Source organism: Paramormyrops kingsleyae, chromosome 24 (genome assembly GCF_048594095.1).
Source record: "Paramormyrops kingsleyae isolate MSU_618 chromosome 24, PKINGS_0.4, whole genome shotgun sequence".
Classification (NCBI taxonomy): domain Eukaryota; kingdom Metazoa; phylum Chordata; class Actinopteri; order Osteoglossiformes; family Mormyridae; genus Paramormyrops; species Paramormyrops kingsleyae.
Genome location: NC_132820.1, coordinates 14,265,633 through 14,281,724, shown reverse-complemented (window position 1 = coordinate 14,281,724; position 16,092 = coordinate 14,265,633). Strand labels below are relative to the sequence as shown.

Here is a 16,092-nt window from a genome sequence, read left to right as displayed (position 1 = left end):
CTACTGGTTTGCTGTGAAGGCTGTGTGGGGTTTATGCTTGTCTGTGCATGGCTGAACATCAAAATAGGGAGCTGCTCCCCCCCCACCCGCATCCTCCGCTGGTGAATGGACGATGCACTGTGTGATTTCACCGCGGTAACGCCGTTCCATGTTAAATTTATTGTTTTTTTGCACACACTGCAGAATGCTTCTCTGTCATTGCCCATGACCGGCTTAAGCCAATCTTTAAACAACGGGTCATCGAGCCAAGTCTGTGAAAACCTGCATTTCCCCATTTTCCTCGTATTTTCCCGGAGCCGAGTGTCACCTAGCTAGTGTCGGGGACTCTGCTAACGTCATACACACGTTAGATTGGATCAATCCCACAAGCTCCAATCTGATAGGCTATCAACACTCAGGTCCTATACTGTATATACCGTATATATATATTTTTTTTTTTTATTCATGAGATGAAGTTAAACACGCAAACAGAAATATTCAGAACAAATGGAATATATTGAGGTGGAGAAGAAAAATTTACTACCAGGTCAAATTTCATTTGTTACCTTTTACTACCTTTCAAGGGCCTTAATTTAGACTTTTTTTTTTACTACCTTTTACTACCTTTTGGCGGTCCGATCCCCGGCTGACAAAACTGGCTTTCGGGACATGGAATGTCACCTCTCTGGTGGGGAAGGAGCCTGAGCTTGTGCGTGAGGTTGAGAGGTATCGACTAGATATAGTCGGGCTCACCTCAACGCATAGCTTGGGTTCTGGAACCAATCTCCTGGAGAGGGGCTGGACGCTCTTTTACTCTGGAGTTGCGGCGGGTGAGCGACGCCGGGCTGGGGTGGGGCTATTGGTGGCCCCACAGCTCGGTGCATTAACACCGGAGTTTACCCCGGTGAACGAGAGGGCTGTTTCCCTGCGCCTTCGGGTTGGGGATAGGTCTCTGACTGTCATCTGCGCTTATGCGCCGAATGTCAGTTCGGAGTACCCGGCCTTCTTGGATTCCCTTAGCGGTATGCTATTTGGCGTGCCGCGGGGGGATTCCATCGTTTTGCTGGGGGACTTCAACGCTCACGTGGGCAATGACAGTGTGACCTGGAAGGGGGTGATTGGGAGGAACGGCCTCCCTGATCTGAATCCGAGTGGTGTTCTGTTATTGGACTTCTGTGCAATGCATGGTTTGTCCATAACGAACACCATGTTCGAGCATAAGGGTGTCCATAAGTGGACATGGTACGAACATGCCCGGGGCTACAGGTTATAATCGTATCAACTGATCTGCGGCCCTCCGTCTTGGACACTCGGGTAAAGAGAGGGGCAGAGCTGTCAACTGATCACCACCTGGTGATGAGTTGGCTCAGGTGGCGGGGGAGGAAGCCGGTCAGACCTGGTAGGCCCAAGCGCATAGTGAGGGTCTGCTGGGAACGTCTGGCAGAGGCTCCTGTTCGCTGGAGCTTTAACTCGTGCCTCCGGCAGAATTCCGACTGCATGCCGGGGGAGGTAGGGGACATTGAGTCTGAATGGACACTGTTCCGGACCTCCATTGTGGAAGCGGCCGTACGGAGCTGTGGCTGCAGGGTGGTCGGTGCCTGTCGTGGCGGTAACCCCCGTACCCGATGGCGGACACCAGAGGTGAGGGGGGCCGTGCAGCTGAAGAAGGAGCCTTACCGGGAATTATTAGCCCGGGGGTCTCCGGAGGCAGCTGACGGGTACCGGCGGGCCAGGCGGAACGCGGCTCGGGCGGTCGCAGAAGCAAAAACCCGGGCGTGGGAGGAGTTCGGTGAGGCCATGGAAAGCGACTTTCGGTCGGCCTCAAAAAGGTTCTGGCAAACCATACGGAGTATCAGGAGGGGGAAGCAGCTCCTGGTTCCTACTATTTATAGTGGGGGGGGGGGGGGGGGCTGTTGACCTCACCTGGGGACATCATCCGGAGGTGGAAGGAATACTTTGAGGACCTCCTCAACCCTGCCTCAGATACATCTACGCATACTGCCTTTGAGACATCTGAGCGCACAGAGCCCGAGGGTGCTTGGGGGGGCTTGCCCATCACTGAGGCTGAGGTGGCCGGGGTGGTTAAACAACTCCGTGGTGGCTGGGCCCCGGGGGTGGACGAGATCCGCCCGGAGTACCTGAAGGCTCTAGATGTTGTGGGGCTGTCGTGGCTGACACGCCTTCTCAACAGTGCGTGGAGGTCAGGGACAGTGCCGCTGGATTGGCAGACCGGGGTGGTGGTCCCCTTATTTAAGAAAGGGGACCGGAGGGTGTGTTCCAACTACAGGGGGATCACACTTCTCAGCCTCCCTGGGAAAGTCTATTCCGGGGTACTGGAGAGGAGGGTGAGATCGATAGTCGAATCTCGGATTCAGGAGGAACAATGCGGTTTTCGTCCTGGTCGTGGAACGCTGGACCAGCTTTATACCCTTGCAGGGGTACTGGAGGGGGCCTGGGAGTTTGCCTATCCAGTCTACATGTGTTTTGTGGATTTGGAAAAGGCCTATGACCGGGTTCCCCGAGGTGCTCTGTGGGGGGTGCTTCGAGAGTATGGGGTCCGGGGTCCACTGTTGTGGGCGATCCGGTCCCTGTACGAACGGAGCAGAAGCTTGGTCCGCATTGCCGGCAATAAGTCGGACGTGTTCCAGGTGCGTGTTGGGCTCCGCCAGGGCTGCCCTTTGTCATCGGTCCTGTTTATCATATTTATGGACAGGATTTCTAGGCGCAGCCAGGGTGTTGAGGGTGTCCAGTTTGGTGACCTCAGGATTGCCTCGCTGCTTTTTGCAGACGATGTCGTCCTGCTGGCTCCATCTGCTGGGGATCTCCAGCAGGCACTGGGGCGGTTCGCAGCCGAGTGCGAAGCGGCAGGGATGAGGATTAGCACCTCCAAGTCCGAGACCATGGTTCTCAGCCAGAAACGGGTGGTTTGCCCTCTTCGGGTTGGGGAAGACGTACTGCCTCAAGTGGAGGAGTTTAAGTATCTCGGGGTCTTGTTCTCGAGTGAGGGTAGGCGAGATCGGGAGCTGGATAGACGGATCGGAGCGGCGTCTGCAGTTCTGCAGGCGCTTAACCGGTCCGTCGTGGCTAAGAAAGAACTGAGCTAAAAAGCCAAGCTCTCGATCTATTGGTCCATCTTTGTCCCTACCCTCACCTATGGTCATGAGCTATGGGTAATGACCGAAAGAACGTAATGAGGTTTCTCCGCAGGGTGTCTGGGCTCTCCCTTAGGGATAGGGTGAGAAGTTCGGATATCCGGGAGGGCCTCAGAGTAGAACCGCTGCTTCTTCACGTCGAAAGGAGCCAGTTGAGGTGGTTTGGACATCTGGTGCGGATGCCTCCTGGGCGGCTACCCGGAGAGGTTTTCCGTGCATGTCCTACAGGGAGGAGGCCCCGGGGCAGGCCCAGGACTCGCTGGAGGGATTATATCTCTCGGCTGGCCTGGGAACGCCTCGGTGTCCCCCCCGAGGAGCTGGTGGGGTTAGCTGGGGAGAGGGAGGTCTGGGTGCCTCTACTGAAGCTGCTACCCCCGCGACCCGAACCCCGGAAAAGCGGCAGATGATGGATGGATGGATGGACTTCGATAAGCTCTTCTGAAAAAATCTTCATGTGATTAAAAATTCCAGTAATGCAAAAGAATATGAGACCATTTTATTTCAATTTATTTGATCATTTCCAAATCAACAGGCCAGTAATCAAACTGACAGAGACACTGAAGAAAACTTGAAATACAGACGTAGAAAACTGATCCAAACCACAGTTAAGACTGAGACAGACACTGAACCATGCAGGAATCACCAAGTTATTTTATTAATGTGTCTGATTATATCTATAGGCTGGAGGAGACAAAAACTTGGGCAGCAGCTCTCAACACCATCAGAATGAGCTGTTGGCACTGACCCCAAATACGATGAATTCATGGTGTCTCTCTACTGTGTCTCCTAATCAAAGTTGTCTAAGTAATTATCAGCAAAGTTGAGCATCTGCTTCATAGCACTGAGGAGCAGGATGTCACAGGTGTCATTCAGCTCAATCTCACTGGAGTAATTCTTCACTGGAAGCACATTTGACTCCGCAATGCCCAGACATCCACTTGCTTTTTTGATCTGCAGAGAGACATTTACATTCCTTTTCAAATATATTTTCTTCAGTTGCTGTGTTGCAAGATTAATGTCAAACAGGGTTGTAATAAGTCACAATTGAAACAGCAGAAATCTGTGTTTAGCAGATGCTACTGAATGTCAATATACAGCTAAAGTTCTAAAGCTCTTGCATGCAATAAAATATCAGACACAAATTTGTCATCCATCCATCCATAACAGGGTGATGGTGAGCCTATCCCAGGAAACAGAGGATCTGAGAACGGAGACACCCAGGCCAGGATGCCGGCTCATTGCAGGTCACACAGTCACACACTGTGGGCAATTTAGAGATACCACTTCCCCAAAAGCATGTTTTCACCTATTGGGGGGGGAACACAGTCATAGGGAAAACATGCAAACTGCACAGACATGGAGTGGAGGTGGGATTCAAAGCCCCAACCCTGGAGGTGTGAGTCCACAGTGCTACTCACTGAGTCATGTGGCTGCCAGTAAACACGTTTGTTAGAAAATAATACTGGGCTACAGATAAAAAAAATAGGAGCCTTTGGCCCCTAAACCCAAAATGTACAGTACAGGCGCCAAATGTTTTTATGGAGCCATAATCATCATTACATTAAATAAATAAAAAATACCTGCATGGCACATTTTGTCTCCAGTCTACTTCACACTGCCTTTTCTTTCTGAGCTACCTGATCAGCCTGCTACTGCATGCCTTCAGCATTCTTATACATAATAACATAATAATAAATGACAGAAATATCCAATACATAAAAAGCAGTATGAAAGCAAGACAGCTGCATTATTGAATGTGAAGTGCACACACAAACATTGAAATGTGAAAACTCGCCCGTAAAGAAATCTGGAAAACCAAGAGGAGATGCTTTTTTTGAAAGATATTACAATTGGGAGACTGAATATAAAGCTAACTGTACCGCGGTGTCATAGATGAGGTTTACCTCCCTGGTATTCTCCCTTGATGATGTAGGGTATGTTCACACTAGGGAAGCCAGAAAATGCAATGAAAAGGGCAAAGCATTGTACTGCGTTTTAATTTTTAGCATGTGTTTTTCCGCATTTTCATCTCGCGGTTGTCCACGTTCTTGTGAGTCTTTCTATGTTTTTAATGTTGTGTTGTATTAGCCGTTTCTATGATTCTACATGATTGTCGCTAGTGTTTCTGGGGAAAAAGAGGGAATGTGTTTGCATCCATTTTTCAATTTTCATCAATGGGAGTGCGCAGCACAGAGAAATGCAGCACACTAGTGGGAACATCATACATTGTTTTCTATGCAATGTACAATGTTACAGCAAATCACAGAAAGCGTGCGTTGATGAAAAGTGCAACGCAACGCGCATAGTGGGAATGAGCCGTAAGCCCAACACCACAGTAAAGTTAACTTTATATGCAGTTTTCCAGCTGTAATATCTTTCACTGTTTGTAATATTTTTCTATGGTTGTGTATGCACTTCACGTTCAGTAGTCCAGCTGTCTTGCATAAAGTATGAATGGACATAGTGCAATTATTAATAATTATGCATAAAAACTAGGGCTGTCGAAATTAACGGGTTAACGCGGATTAATCCATCATCATGATTAATCTGATTAAAAAAAATTACGCAATTAACCCATCTGCAGCGCAGAATGACTCAAAATCCCTGAAATGTCTCTGTCAACCCATTTCGGGCAGTTTTGGTGCTTTCCATTTACCCTGGGAACTCGTATTCCGAATCGGATTCCAAGTTTTGAAGCCTGAAGTGACGGCATGCGCGCTCCCGTTTCTCGGAGATCCGAGAAATATCTCGGAGCAGCACAGAGGATCCCGAGTTCAGAATCCAAGATGGCTGCGCCTTTTATCAACAGAAGGGAAAGTTGTAGTTTTATACTGTTTAAGCACTACTTCTCATTTGTGGCTCATTAAATCGGTCGCACACATTATACCGTCCAACTTATCTGTGGACGTGTTGCTACGGAGTTTTATACATAAAACACCGTGCATAATGTGTTAAACTGATATTGCTAACCATGGCAATTAACCGGGCTAGAACTGGATTTCATGATTAGTCGGATTATTTGTCGGATTTACGGTAGTCCGGGCTAATTATAAGTGAACGAAGATAAAGACCATTTAAACTGAGGTATCTTAAATCCGACAAGTTGTCCGGCTAAGCAAAAAATCTTGCTTTTTCATATGGGTCCATGGTATTGCAGTTCTGTGGCAGATGGAATGCATCCGACTCGTGTTCAAGATGTTTAATAAACATGTTAAGTGCATATATATTCCCTTTTTTCTTGAGTCCGTTTGCTCATGCAAAATGAATTGTGATTAATATAGATTAAAAATGAATGATATTTACTGTAATCGTGATTAATCTAAATTAATCCACAGCAACCCTGTGATTAATCTGATTTAAAAAAATTATCGTTTGACAGCACTAATAAAAACACATAATATGCAAGTTACATGGTGTGCATTTTCCCCCATAGTTTTATGCTTAAAGCTGACTTTACAGGACATGTCTGTATTATTTAGGTTAATGCTTATCAGTCCATCTATTTTACTTTAAACGGACACAGTGCAGTTATTAATGGTAACGGAAAAGTATTGCAAAAGTCCATCCCACCTTGGCGAGAGTCCAAACTCTCTGCAACAGGTTGCCAGATAGCGTGAAGAGTTTCCAAAGCAACGATTTCACAAAACCCGCCCAATCTGCTAACACTGCTCTGGATCAAGCCAGGGTTTAGTCACATGATAATGTAGAAGGAAAGGCAGACATTGGTCATTAAAAGCTGCCACTTTTCTTGCCTTATTTATTTTTCATTGGATTGGTGTCTAGAATGAAAAAACGAGTCGCAAAATTATAAATCTAGTTGCACTGGTGACCATTTTAGTCACCACCCGGAGCCCTGAAATATTGAAGATAAAGTTTTGTGAGTCATTGGAATATAATAAACAGAAGTTCACACCCCCAGGGCTGTGGGCTCGATCCCTGCCTCTAACTTCATGTCTGTTGTTTGCTTGTTCACTCTGTTTCCTCCTACAGTCCACAAACATTCAGCCAGGTGAGCTGCTCTCTCTCACTTGGTCATTGTGTTTGTCTGGGTGTGTTTTGCTGTCACTGGTAACCTGTCCAGCAAGTTGGCATCTTGTCAGCTTGTAACCAAACTCACCAGTTCCCTTATGTAGCAGCTGCGGTACACATTCTCCAAGTCCTCTTCCACACGTGGGCACGCTCTGTCCACTTTGGTCAGTAGCACCAGTAGAGGGACATCTAAACACATCAATTGAAATGTGTCCCTAATCACACTTATTATGAAATATTGTATGGAATAACCCATTATCAGATGACACGGTTTCATAAGTAAGCTCATAGCAATCAGCACACTGTCTGTCTTACTCAGAAGCACCTGCCAGCATCACTCTGCCCTTCCTGAATCCACATGTTCATGCCCCAACTTTCAGTCCCATCCCCTTAAGTGGCCTCTATGTGACAGAAAGCCCTTGAGTTTCTCCTAGATGGAGCAGCTCTTTGTGGAGGAGCATCCAGGAGCTCTTTCAGTTATGGCATGAGTACTGTTCATGTCAAAGGTATGGAACACTTTCAGTTTGCCACTTTCCAATCCAGGAAACCGAATTTCTCTTGGTAATTTTCTGAATATCCAAATTATTAGTCATTACTTCTCAGGGATGAGCTTACTTCTAATTATTCAGCATTGTCCATGTTTCCAGAAAGCCAGGTGATAACACACATTATTATTTCTATACAAATAGCTGATTTAGTTGTTTATGAATTTAAACCCCAGATTAGATGCCACCTCCCTCCTTGTTCCCCCCACTCACTAACCGTGCAAGCAACATTCCTTTCGGATTTCATCAACTTTCTTCTTCATGCCTTCGCCTAGAAGTCCAGGCGATGAGCTGTCCATCACATACACCACACAGTGGATCCTGTCTGCAAGTGTCTGTGTGCTGCATTGCTGAGAGTCATCAGCTGCCTTTGGTTGCGAAGGGTTGAACTAAAGAAACAAAAAGGTGTGAATGACACATACAGACATCCATTGACTTTGAGATCATGAGAAACTCAAGCAAAATGCAATGTGAGTCCTTTCATATGACATTTCCGTAACAACAGTACCTTATTTATGCTAAAAACAGAACAATGATTGAGATTTGGTTTCCTCAGAAAATAGTGTGGAAAGTATAAGACCAGTAATTATAAATGTGTGACTTTTATAAGCCATTACATTGATCAGACCTGCATTCATTTAGCAGCTACTTTTGATGCCTGGTTAGATACACAGCTCTTACCTGGTACTCATCTGGTATGTAGCCCTTCAGGATGCTCATTATATCTTTAGGGTTCACCCCTCCATTTGCTGTTTGTTCCAATCCCATGGTGTCACACAGTAGGAATGCCAGAGGCTGTCCACCTCGGCCTGCCCTCACCTTGTAAGTGCGATACTGGAAGAAGACACATGATGTCATTCACCTTCTGACAGCTTATCCAGCTCAGCAGGTGCCTCAAACACATGTAACTTGGGGGCCACTGACAAGGAGGTGTTCAGCTCAAGGGACCTGCTTAAGTTTTTTGTTTTTGAATAATATAAAGATAATCCGCTAAACAGCTATCATTAAAATGTGTGTGTGTGTTGGGGGGGGGGGGGATTATACGATGTCCCCGACTTGGGTGGGTTTTTCACAGTTCAGTCTCTCCCTAATGAAGACGACAAATGGCAACTGGGCAACAGAATGAAATTATAAACAGCAGGGGGGTATTCTTCATACATAGTTTGAAACATCCAAGATCAGAGGACACAACCCAGAGTGTCTAATCGTGGAAACCATGATCTGGCTTTTTCAGTTCCTCAAAGCTGTGGGAGAACTGGATTATCCAAACTGGATTAAATGATCCGAAAAATTGCATGCTGCTGTGGACACTGACTAGGTCATATATCATGAAGCGTGATACATACTGAAATATATATATATATATATACTATACTGAAAAAAAGATATAACAGGTTTGAGTTTAAGGACTGGTTGCTATGACTACCAATCCAGCAAGAGTTTTGAAGAAATTACACACCTGGGATCTAGTCAATTTTTCAACAATTAAATACAGATAACTCGTTAATCAACATATGAAGAACATTCCTCAGATGTAGATCAAACACCAAACTAGAATATCATCCCTCCTCTCAAGTAAAAACATTATATAAGAATATTTGGATACAAAAGTCATACACCAGGAAATGAAGAGTTAGACAATCATATTACCTTCAAAGTCAGGCTGGTTGTCATTTCTCCAGCTCCAGCTTGGCTTGTAATGTTGCCACGGAAGACAGAGTTGATGGAGTTGAAGAAGCTTGATTTTCCAGCTTGAATCCGACCAATTAGAAGAATCCGAGCCTGAGGCACTGAATCAATAGTGGGCTTGTAATCTTGCAGGTATTGCATGAGATCGGTTCGTGTGCTAAAAGAACAGAAATTGGAATTGGAAATTAGTCAAAATTCATAAGGAATATAAACAATCCCATATCTAATATCATATTACTACAGCTTCCTTTACATCTCATTAGTCATCTGCAACTGAAACCACTTAATGAAGTATCATACATGCTTATTAGAAAGTGTTTATTTATTTATTAATGTATTATTTACATGTGCTTTTAACCAAAGCTATGCAAGACTTAACAGTCTTTTTCAAGGACCCAATTGTGACATCACTCTGCTGAACATACTGTAAGATCAGAATCTTCAGAATCTTTATCGCAACATAAAATTGGCGTTGGCACAGCTTGCTACAATTGGAGACACCATGATAATAGACAATTAACAATTAGGGCATAAGCAGACAGATTTAATATAAGGCAAAAGATACACAACAGAGATACATAAATGCAAGGTAGGTGATAAACACAGTTACCAGCTGGTGAGCTAACCTGCAGGGCCGCACACTGGCCAGTGTTTATATGTGAGCTTGTGTGGGGGGAGGAGGTTATGTAACTCATGCATAGAATTATGTGATGCTAGTAAAAAATAAATAAAAGTTGTTGATTATATTCGATAAAAACAGGCTTCATACCTATGGTCCCACACAACATTCCTCCATGGTTTACCAAGGAGTTCTGGTTTTTTCTCCACTGTCACTGGGGTACTGCTCCCACCTCCCATTTTCCAAGACCTGTTCAATGAAAGCATTGTGTTTTCAATACTGGTCCACCAGTTCCTGGAGAAATTGGGATTAAGGGCTTTGTTCAAGGGCCCAACAGGAAAAATACTGGGCCGATCAAAGGATCTGAACCAGCAACCTGCTGATTATGGACACAGAGTCACACACTGCTCCGTTACCCTTTTGCATCAACCTTTTTAACAATATACTTTATACATTTTCCAGACATCTTATGCTACAGGTGGCTTTGGAGTAAAATGTTTGTTAAATGGATTTTTACAGTGCTTGGAGTAGGAAAAACAGGTGCCGATACTCGCCTTGTTATCTTTTACTGATACTAGAAAATCATGAGAGTTGCCAACATGCTAGAAATGTTGCCAGTTCTCTGAAAAGAAAGACAAAGAGGTGCCAGTGCAGCCTCTCTCTGAGCAGCCCACTTCAAGCACTGGATTTGTACTTATACCTATTATACCTATAGTACAGGGGTATTCAACTAAAATTTAAAGAGGTCCAGTTAGAGAAAAATTCTTGAAGCAAAGGTCCAGAAGATCATAATGTCTATATATATATATATAATCTTTTAATAGTGTGATATATATTTAAGTAGCCTATTAGTTGCATCAATATTCTATGTAATCAGTACCTGACTGTCAAATCAAATTAATTAAGTACAATTCAAAAACGTTTTGACATTATTTATTGTCACGTGACATAGAACTTCGGCCAGCTGGCTGGAGTGAGATTTTCAATTAGAGATGTCTGCACATGTAACAGTTCTTTACATTGTAAAGAAACCTTGTAAATAGTTTGCTTTTGTATTTAACCGTGTAAATACACTTTTGACGTAGCTAATTTTAGGTTTTATAATGGAATAATATAGATTTGCCGTAAGATTTCCAGCATGAGTCTGAAAGCGTGAGTGTCATGCCAGATGCTTGAGATTTGGCAACCGTGAAAACGTACATTTTTTGTTTCACATGAGTTTATTTATATAACAGATAACATTACTTCATACATATGTTATGAGGGGTGCATCATACAATAATGAGGGGTTAATTTCACTATAATCCAGATATGAATTTACGAATGTCTAATAACACAGTGTCTAATATAATGCAGACACAAAAAATGGCAGAGGGAGTAAAATCTTTCCGTGCCACGGGCATATGCCACTCGACATCTCACCGCTACGTGCGCATGGCACTGGCAGCTGCCACTTGACATGTCACCGCTACGTGCGCATGGGACTCGACATGTCACCGCTGCGTGCGCATGGCAGTGGCAGCTGCCACTCGACATGTCACCGCTACGTGCGCATGGCAGTGGCAGCTGCCACTCGACATGTCACCGCTACGTGCGCATGGCAGTGGCAGCTGCCACTCAACATGTCACCGATACGTGTGCATGGCACTGGCAGCTGCCACTAATTGTTTTACAAATGAAAGCGAGTTTCACGGTTTCAACCTCGGGTCTGCACAGAAACGTCTTTCTAACAGTGTGGTCTGAGGAATCGTAAAATACATGTAGCCTATATTATAATCAGTGCTTGAAGTGAGAAAAAATAAGTGCAGGAACTCTAATTTTCCTACATTTGACATTTGTGCGGTGAAAAAAAAATGAAGTCTGTAGGATGTGTTGGTTCAAAAACTATTTTAATTTAATCATTCTTCCAAGCAATAACCTATAGGCATAGGCTACTTTTTTCTAATTCGCAAATGGAATACTGAAAAACCATTAAAACAACATGAACCAGACCAGTGTGATACTTGTAGGCCTAACAATAGACCAGGGCTAAAGCTGATGCGATTGGTTGGGACTCAGTGGATGCATATGATAGGGCACTGTCGTGGCTCGTGAGTAATGTAGTCTTTTATCGGTCTTGTGATAAGTTCGGATCAGTTTCAGTAAGTACCGGAACGCAGAAAAAAGTGGCGGTTCCGCTGCGTTCCGGCCCACTTCAAGCACTGATTATAATTAATTGAATTTGAAATACAATTGAATCCCCATTTCTCGATTCAGCAATTGCGATTTCAGTTTCCCGAAAGTATTTGAAAGAATAAATAAATGCATTTGCTTACTGTCTGTAACAATCGGTGTTAATCTCTTTTTCAGTTTTAAAGTTCGATCAGGGCTAAAAGACGAATTAACTAATGTATGTCGTTAAAATTACCCTGGCATGACATTAATGCGATATATGCATTATAAATGTGCCGACAGACAAAGCATTTTTATAAGTAATGAAGAAAAATGGAACTTGCAACTTAGAATTTGTAAAAACTGTATGAAGTCCAAGCACACAAAAGACTACTGAATACTATCTCAATCTCTTATGAGATGGCGCAATGCGCTTTGCACGTAAACACTGATGACGCTACCTTCGAAAAAGATTGCGCAGGTATGAGCACACGAAATACTATAAATTACCAGTAAGGGTGAGTCCCAAAAAGGCAGCTGGCAGGGGGAAGTGACGTCACAGGCACCCGTCAAGGCAGGTAGCGGCAGCTGCCACTTCTGTCCGTCGCTAGTGGCGCTAAACAGTGACAGGAGCCGTTCGGGAACAGTGCCTGCCGGTAGTGGCAGGTCCCGTGACAGGTCCCGTGGCAGGTCTAGTGGCAGGTGCTGTTCGGTTTACTTCCATGAGCGGTTGGTAGGTGCCTCTCTACTGTATCTGAACGGCAACTGCCACTAGACCTGCCACGGGACCTGTCACGGGACCTGCCACTACCGGCAGGCACTGTTCCCGAACGGCTCCTGTCACTGTTTAGCGCCACAAGCGACAGTACAATCATTGCTTTCTCAAATATTATCTTAAAGAGATGTACAGTCAGCAACAATAATATAATTCGTAGTCATATAAAGATTAAACAAGTCCTCAATTTATTTCTGTATTCCAGTTTATCCTAGCCGATTCACAGAATCTCTGTGTAGTAGGAGGAGGAAACAACAACAACGTGTGTGTTATTAAGTCCTGGGGGGTGAGTAGCCAATAGGAGAGGGCGCTCAGGCTATAAGGGTTACCCCAGCACAGATGCGTTATGCTCCTTCTCGGCGGTTATTGTAATTGTTGGATTCCCGGTTTGTTCCGGGATTAGTGGTCGGGACATCTTGTACCGGGGTGTTCAGCCCTTGGGTGGTGTAAATGGTACAAGCTGCGACAGGACGCCTGACGCTGGGAATAATACGGCGGGGTTTCTCCTAAGGTGTGAGTTAAATGTTTCGCCTGGTTTGTAGGTGGGCAGATGGCGTTACCTTATAATTAATTAGTCCCTTACCTTACTGTTCTATTACTATAGGGTCCCGTGTGCTGTGGTGCGGCGGTGACTGCTGCTCCATCTTACGTGGAACCACTGCCGCTCTGCCTACGGCGGCTCTATGCTGCCTTACTGCCGCTCTGGCTACGGCGGCTCTGTGCTGCCTTATTGCTGCTGTTTAGTGACGTTTGCACCGTGTCGCGCTTTGAGCGCTTCCGGTTTGATTTGTAGTGTTCCGTCCAGCCTGTGGCCGGCCAATTCACCAGCGGGTGCTTAGCTGGGGAGCGGTTTGGCTGGGGGGGGGGAGTCTGGTTACCTGCGTGCGACGGTGTTAGAGGGGCTGATCGGTCCCTCACTTTTCAAAGGTTTGTTTTTGTTTTAATTGTATTACGTTTATTTGTTTGATATATTGTGTCCTGTTTCGAATGGGTAAAAATGTGTTTTTGTGTTATCAATGTAAATCGTTTGTTCGGGTATGTGGCTATGTATTTTATTTGTTTGGTTGATTTTTTATTTTTTTTTTTACTTGACTGCAGTGTTTTCTTTGGGTTTTGTGTGATTACTGTTGTGGTTTGTAGTTATATATATTTTTGTTTGCTTGTATGATTGCATGCATTTTCCGGGTTTTCTTGTGCTGTTTTAGGTTTCAGTGCCCAGTCTCAGACCGGCAAGACGTGGCTGCTGGTGTCCAGGCTGTATTTTAGGCCTATGGTGTTGTGACTGACTAATTATCTTGTGGTTTTAGTTCTAATAAAATTTGTGTTCGAACAACATCTCTCCGCTCTTATGGTAAACGGACCTGTGTGCCTTGGCCCGGGGTGTAGGGCGACCGAACTTTCTCCAGGGGTAGTACCTGGGGTGGCGTAGTCGAGCTGACTTGTGGCTATTGGTACCATTGGTGGGTACCATCCGGGAGTATTTCATCACCACTCGCTACATTGTGGCGCAGTCGGCAGGATTATCTTTTAGCGGAGGTTTGTTCTTTTTAATTTTGTGATTGGGTAATTTTTGTTTTCTTTTTTTGTTTTGCAAAGGGTAGTTTCAGTTTGGAGAGGCAGAGCAGCAGCTGGTTCCTTGGGAATCTCTTTGGATGTTCCTGAGAATTGCCCAAGATACGGTTTCGCGCCGCTGTAATTTGAGTGCCGCCACCATACAGGATAGCTCAGCTTTTAGTTGGGTTGTAGATATGGCTGAGGAGTTACAGGAGTTGAGGGAGCTTGTCTCTCAGCTACAAGCTGAGAATGAGAGGTTGCGCCGAGAGCCGGTTCCTGTTGCCCCAGGGCCTAGTGCCAGTATGGTTAACCCCATTCAATCCACCATGCCCAGTATGGGTCCTCCTGTTGTTGAACATATGGTTCTTGTCCCTAGGGATAGGAAATGCCCAATTTTTAGGGGAAGAACAGGTATAGGGTTAACTGAGTGGTTGGAGGAAGTGGAGGCAAGTATGAGGGCGCGTCATTTGTCTACTGCAGATCGGGCATTCTTCTTGTTTGATCATCTGGAGGGGGAAGCAAGGAAGGAGAAAGTACCGTCCTCAGGATAGAACAGACCCAGTAAGGATAATGGCCATCTTAAGGGAACTGTATGGGTGTACCGAATCCTATGTGTCCTTACAGCAAGCCTTCTTTGCTAGAAGGCAAGAGGATGGGGAATCTCTTCAGGAGTTCTCCTTGGCTTTAATGGGCCTTATGGAGGCTGTGAAACAGCGTGCACCGGCTGACATGGAGAATGCAGAGGTGTTGCTGCGGGATCAATTCATTGAACATGTGCTAGATGGCACCTTGCGCCGTGAATTGAAACAATTGGTGCACCGGCAGCCTATGGCTACGCTGTTGGATGTCCGAGGGGAGGCTATTAGGTGGGACCGTGAGGGTCTGCCCCGTGGTGCACGTGGACGGAGTAGTTCCGTGCCTGCAGTGTTCGGTATTCAGTATGGGGTTCGTGGTGGTCCTCAGGGTGCTGGTATTTCATTTCAGTCGGTTGCACTGGAGGAAGTGAGAGAGCTCTTGAAGCGTCAGCAGGAGCAGTTGACTCAGCTCACACAGAGTGTTGCTCTGTTGCAGAACCCCAGTCAGCGTGATCGGGCCTTTCGGCAGGACCCTGTAATATGTCGGCGTTGTCGGCAGCCCGGTCACTTCGCCAGGGAGTCCGATGGTTTGTGCGTTTCTTCTGGTAATTTGCCCCGGCAACGGGTATCCTCACAGCCTAATAGTCAGTCTCGTCCGGCGCAGCCATCGGAAAACTAGCGCCCACTGAACTGGGGGGCCAAAGTTCAGTTGGGACTGTTACGGGCTCAAGTAATTTGGGGAATGCCTCCCAGCTAGTGTCACCTTGCCCCCATTTGGAGGTGGACATGAGTGGCGTCAGGGTGCCCTGTTTGGTTGACACTGGGTCTATGGTGTCCACTATCACTCAGAGCTTCTTCCAGCAGTATTTTGTGCCTTTGGGTCATGAGCGACTTTGGGATTGCCACTGGTTAGAGCTTCGAGCTGCCAATGGACTAGCTATTCCCTATATCGGCTATCTCGAGCTAGATATTAATCTGTGTGGGAAGTGGATGAAGGGGTGTGGAGTACTGGTGGTTGGGGACC

The 16,092-nt window shown here is 45.6% G+C and overlaps 1 protein-coding gene across 1 annotated transcript in view; it reads right to left on the bottom strand.

Moving 5' to 3' along the window:
• Window positions 1-3,607: 3,607 nt before the first annotated feature.
• Window positions 3,608-16,092, bottom strand: part of LOC111843433 (interferon-induced protein 44-like) — a 35,467-nt gene continuing 22,982 nt past the window's right edge. The window contains exons 3-8 of the mRNA XM_072706676.1: window positions 10,164-10,262; window positions 9,356-9,551; window positions 8,387-8,539; window positions 7,923-8,094; window positions 7,249-7,349; window positions 3,608-4,082 (exon numbers count right to left, since the gene is read on the bottom strand). Of these exons, the coding sequence (XP_072562777.1) occupies window positions 3,918-4,082; window positions 7,249-7,349; window positions 7,923-8,094; window positions 8,387-8,539; window positions 9,356-9,551; window positions 10,164-10,262 (886 nt within the window). The 3' untranslated portion in view covers window positions 3,608-3,917. The remainder of the gene's footprint in view (window positions 4,083-7,248; window positions 7,350-7,922; window positions 8,095-8,386; window positions 8,540-9,355; window positions 9,552-10,163; window positions 10,263-16,092) is intronic.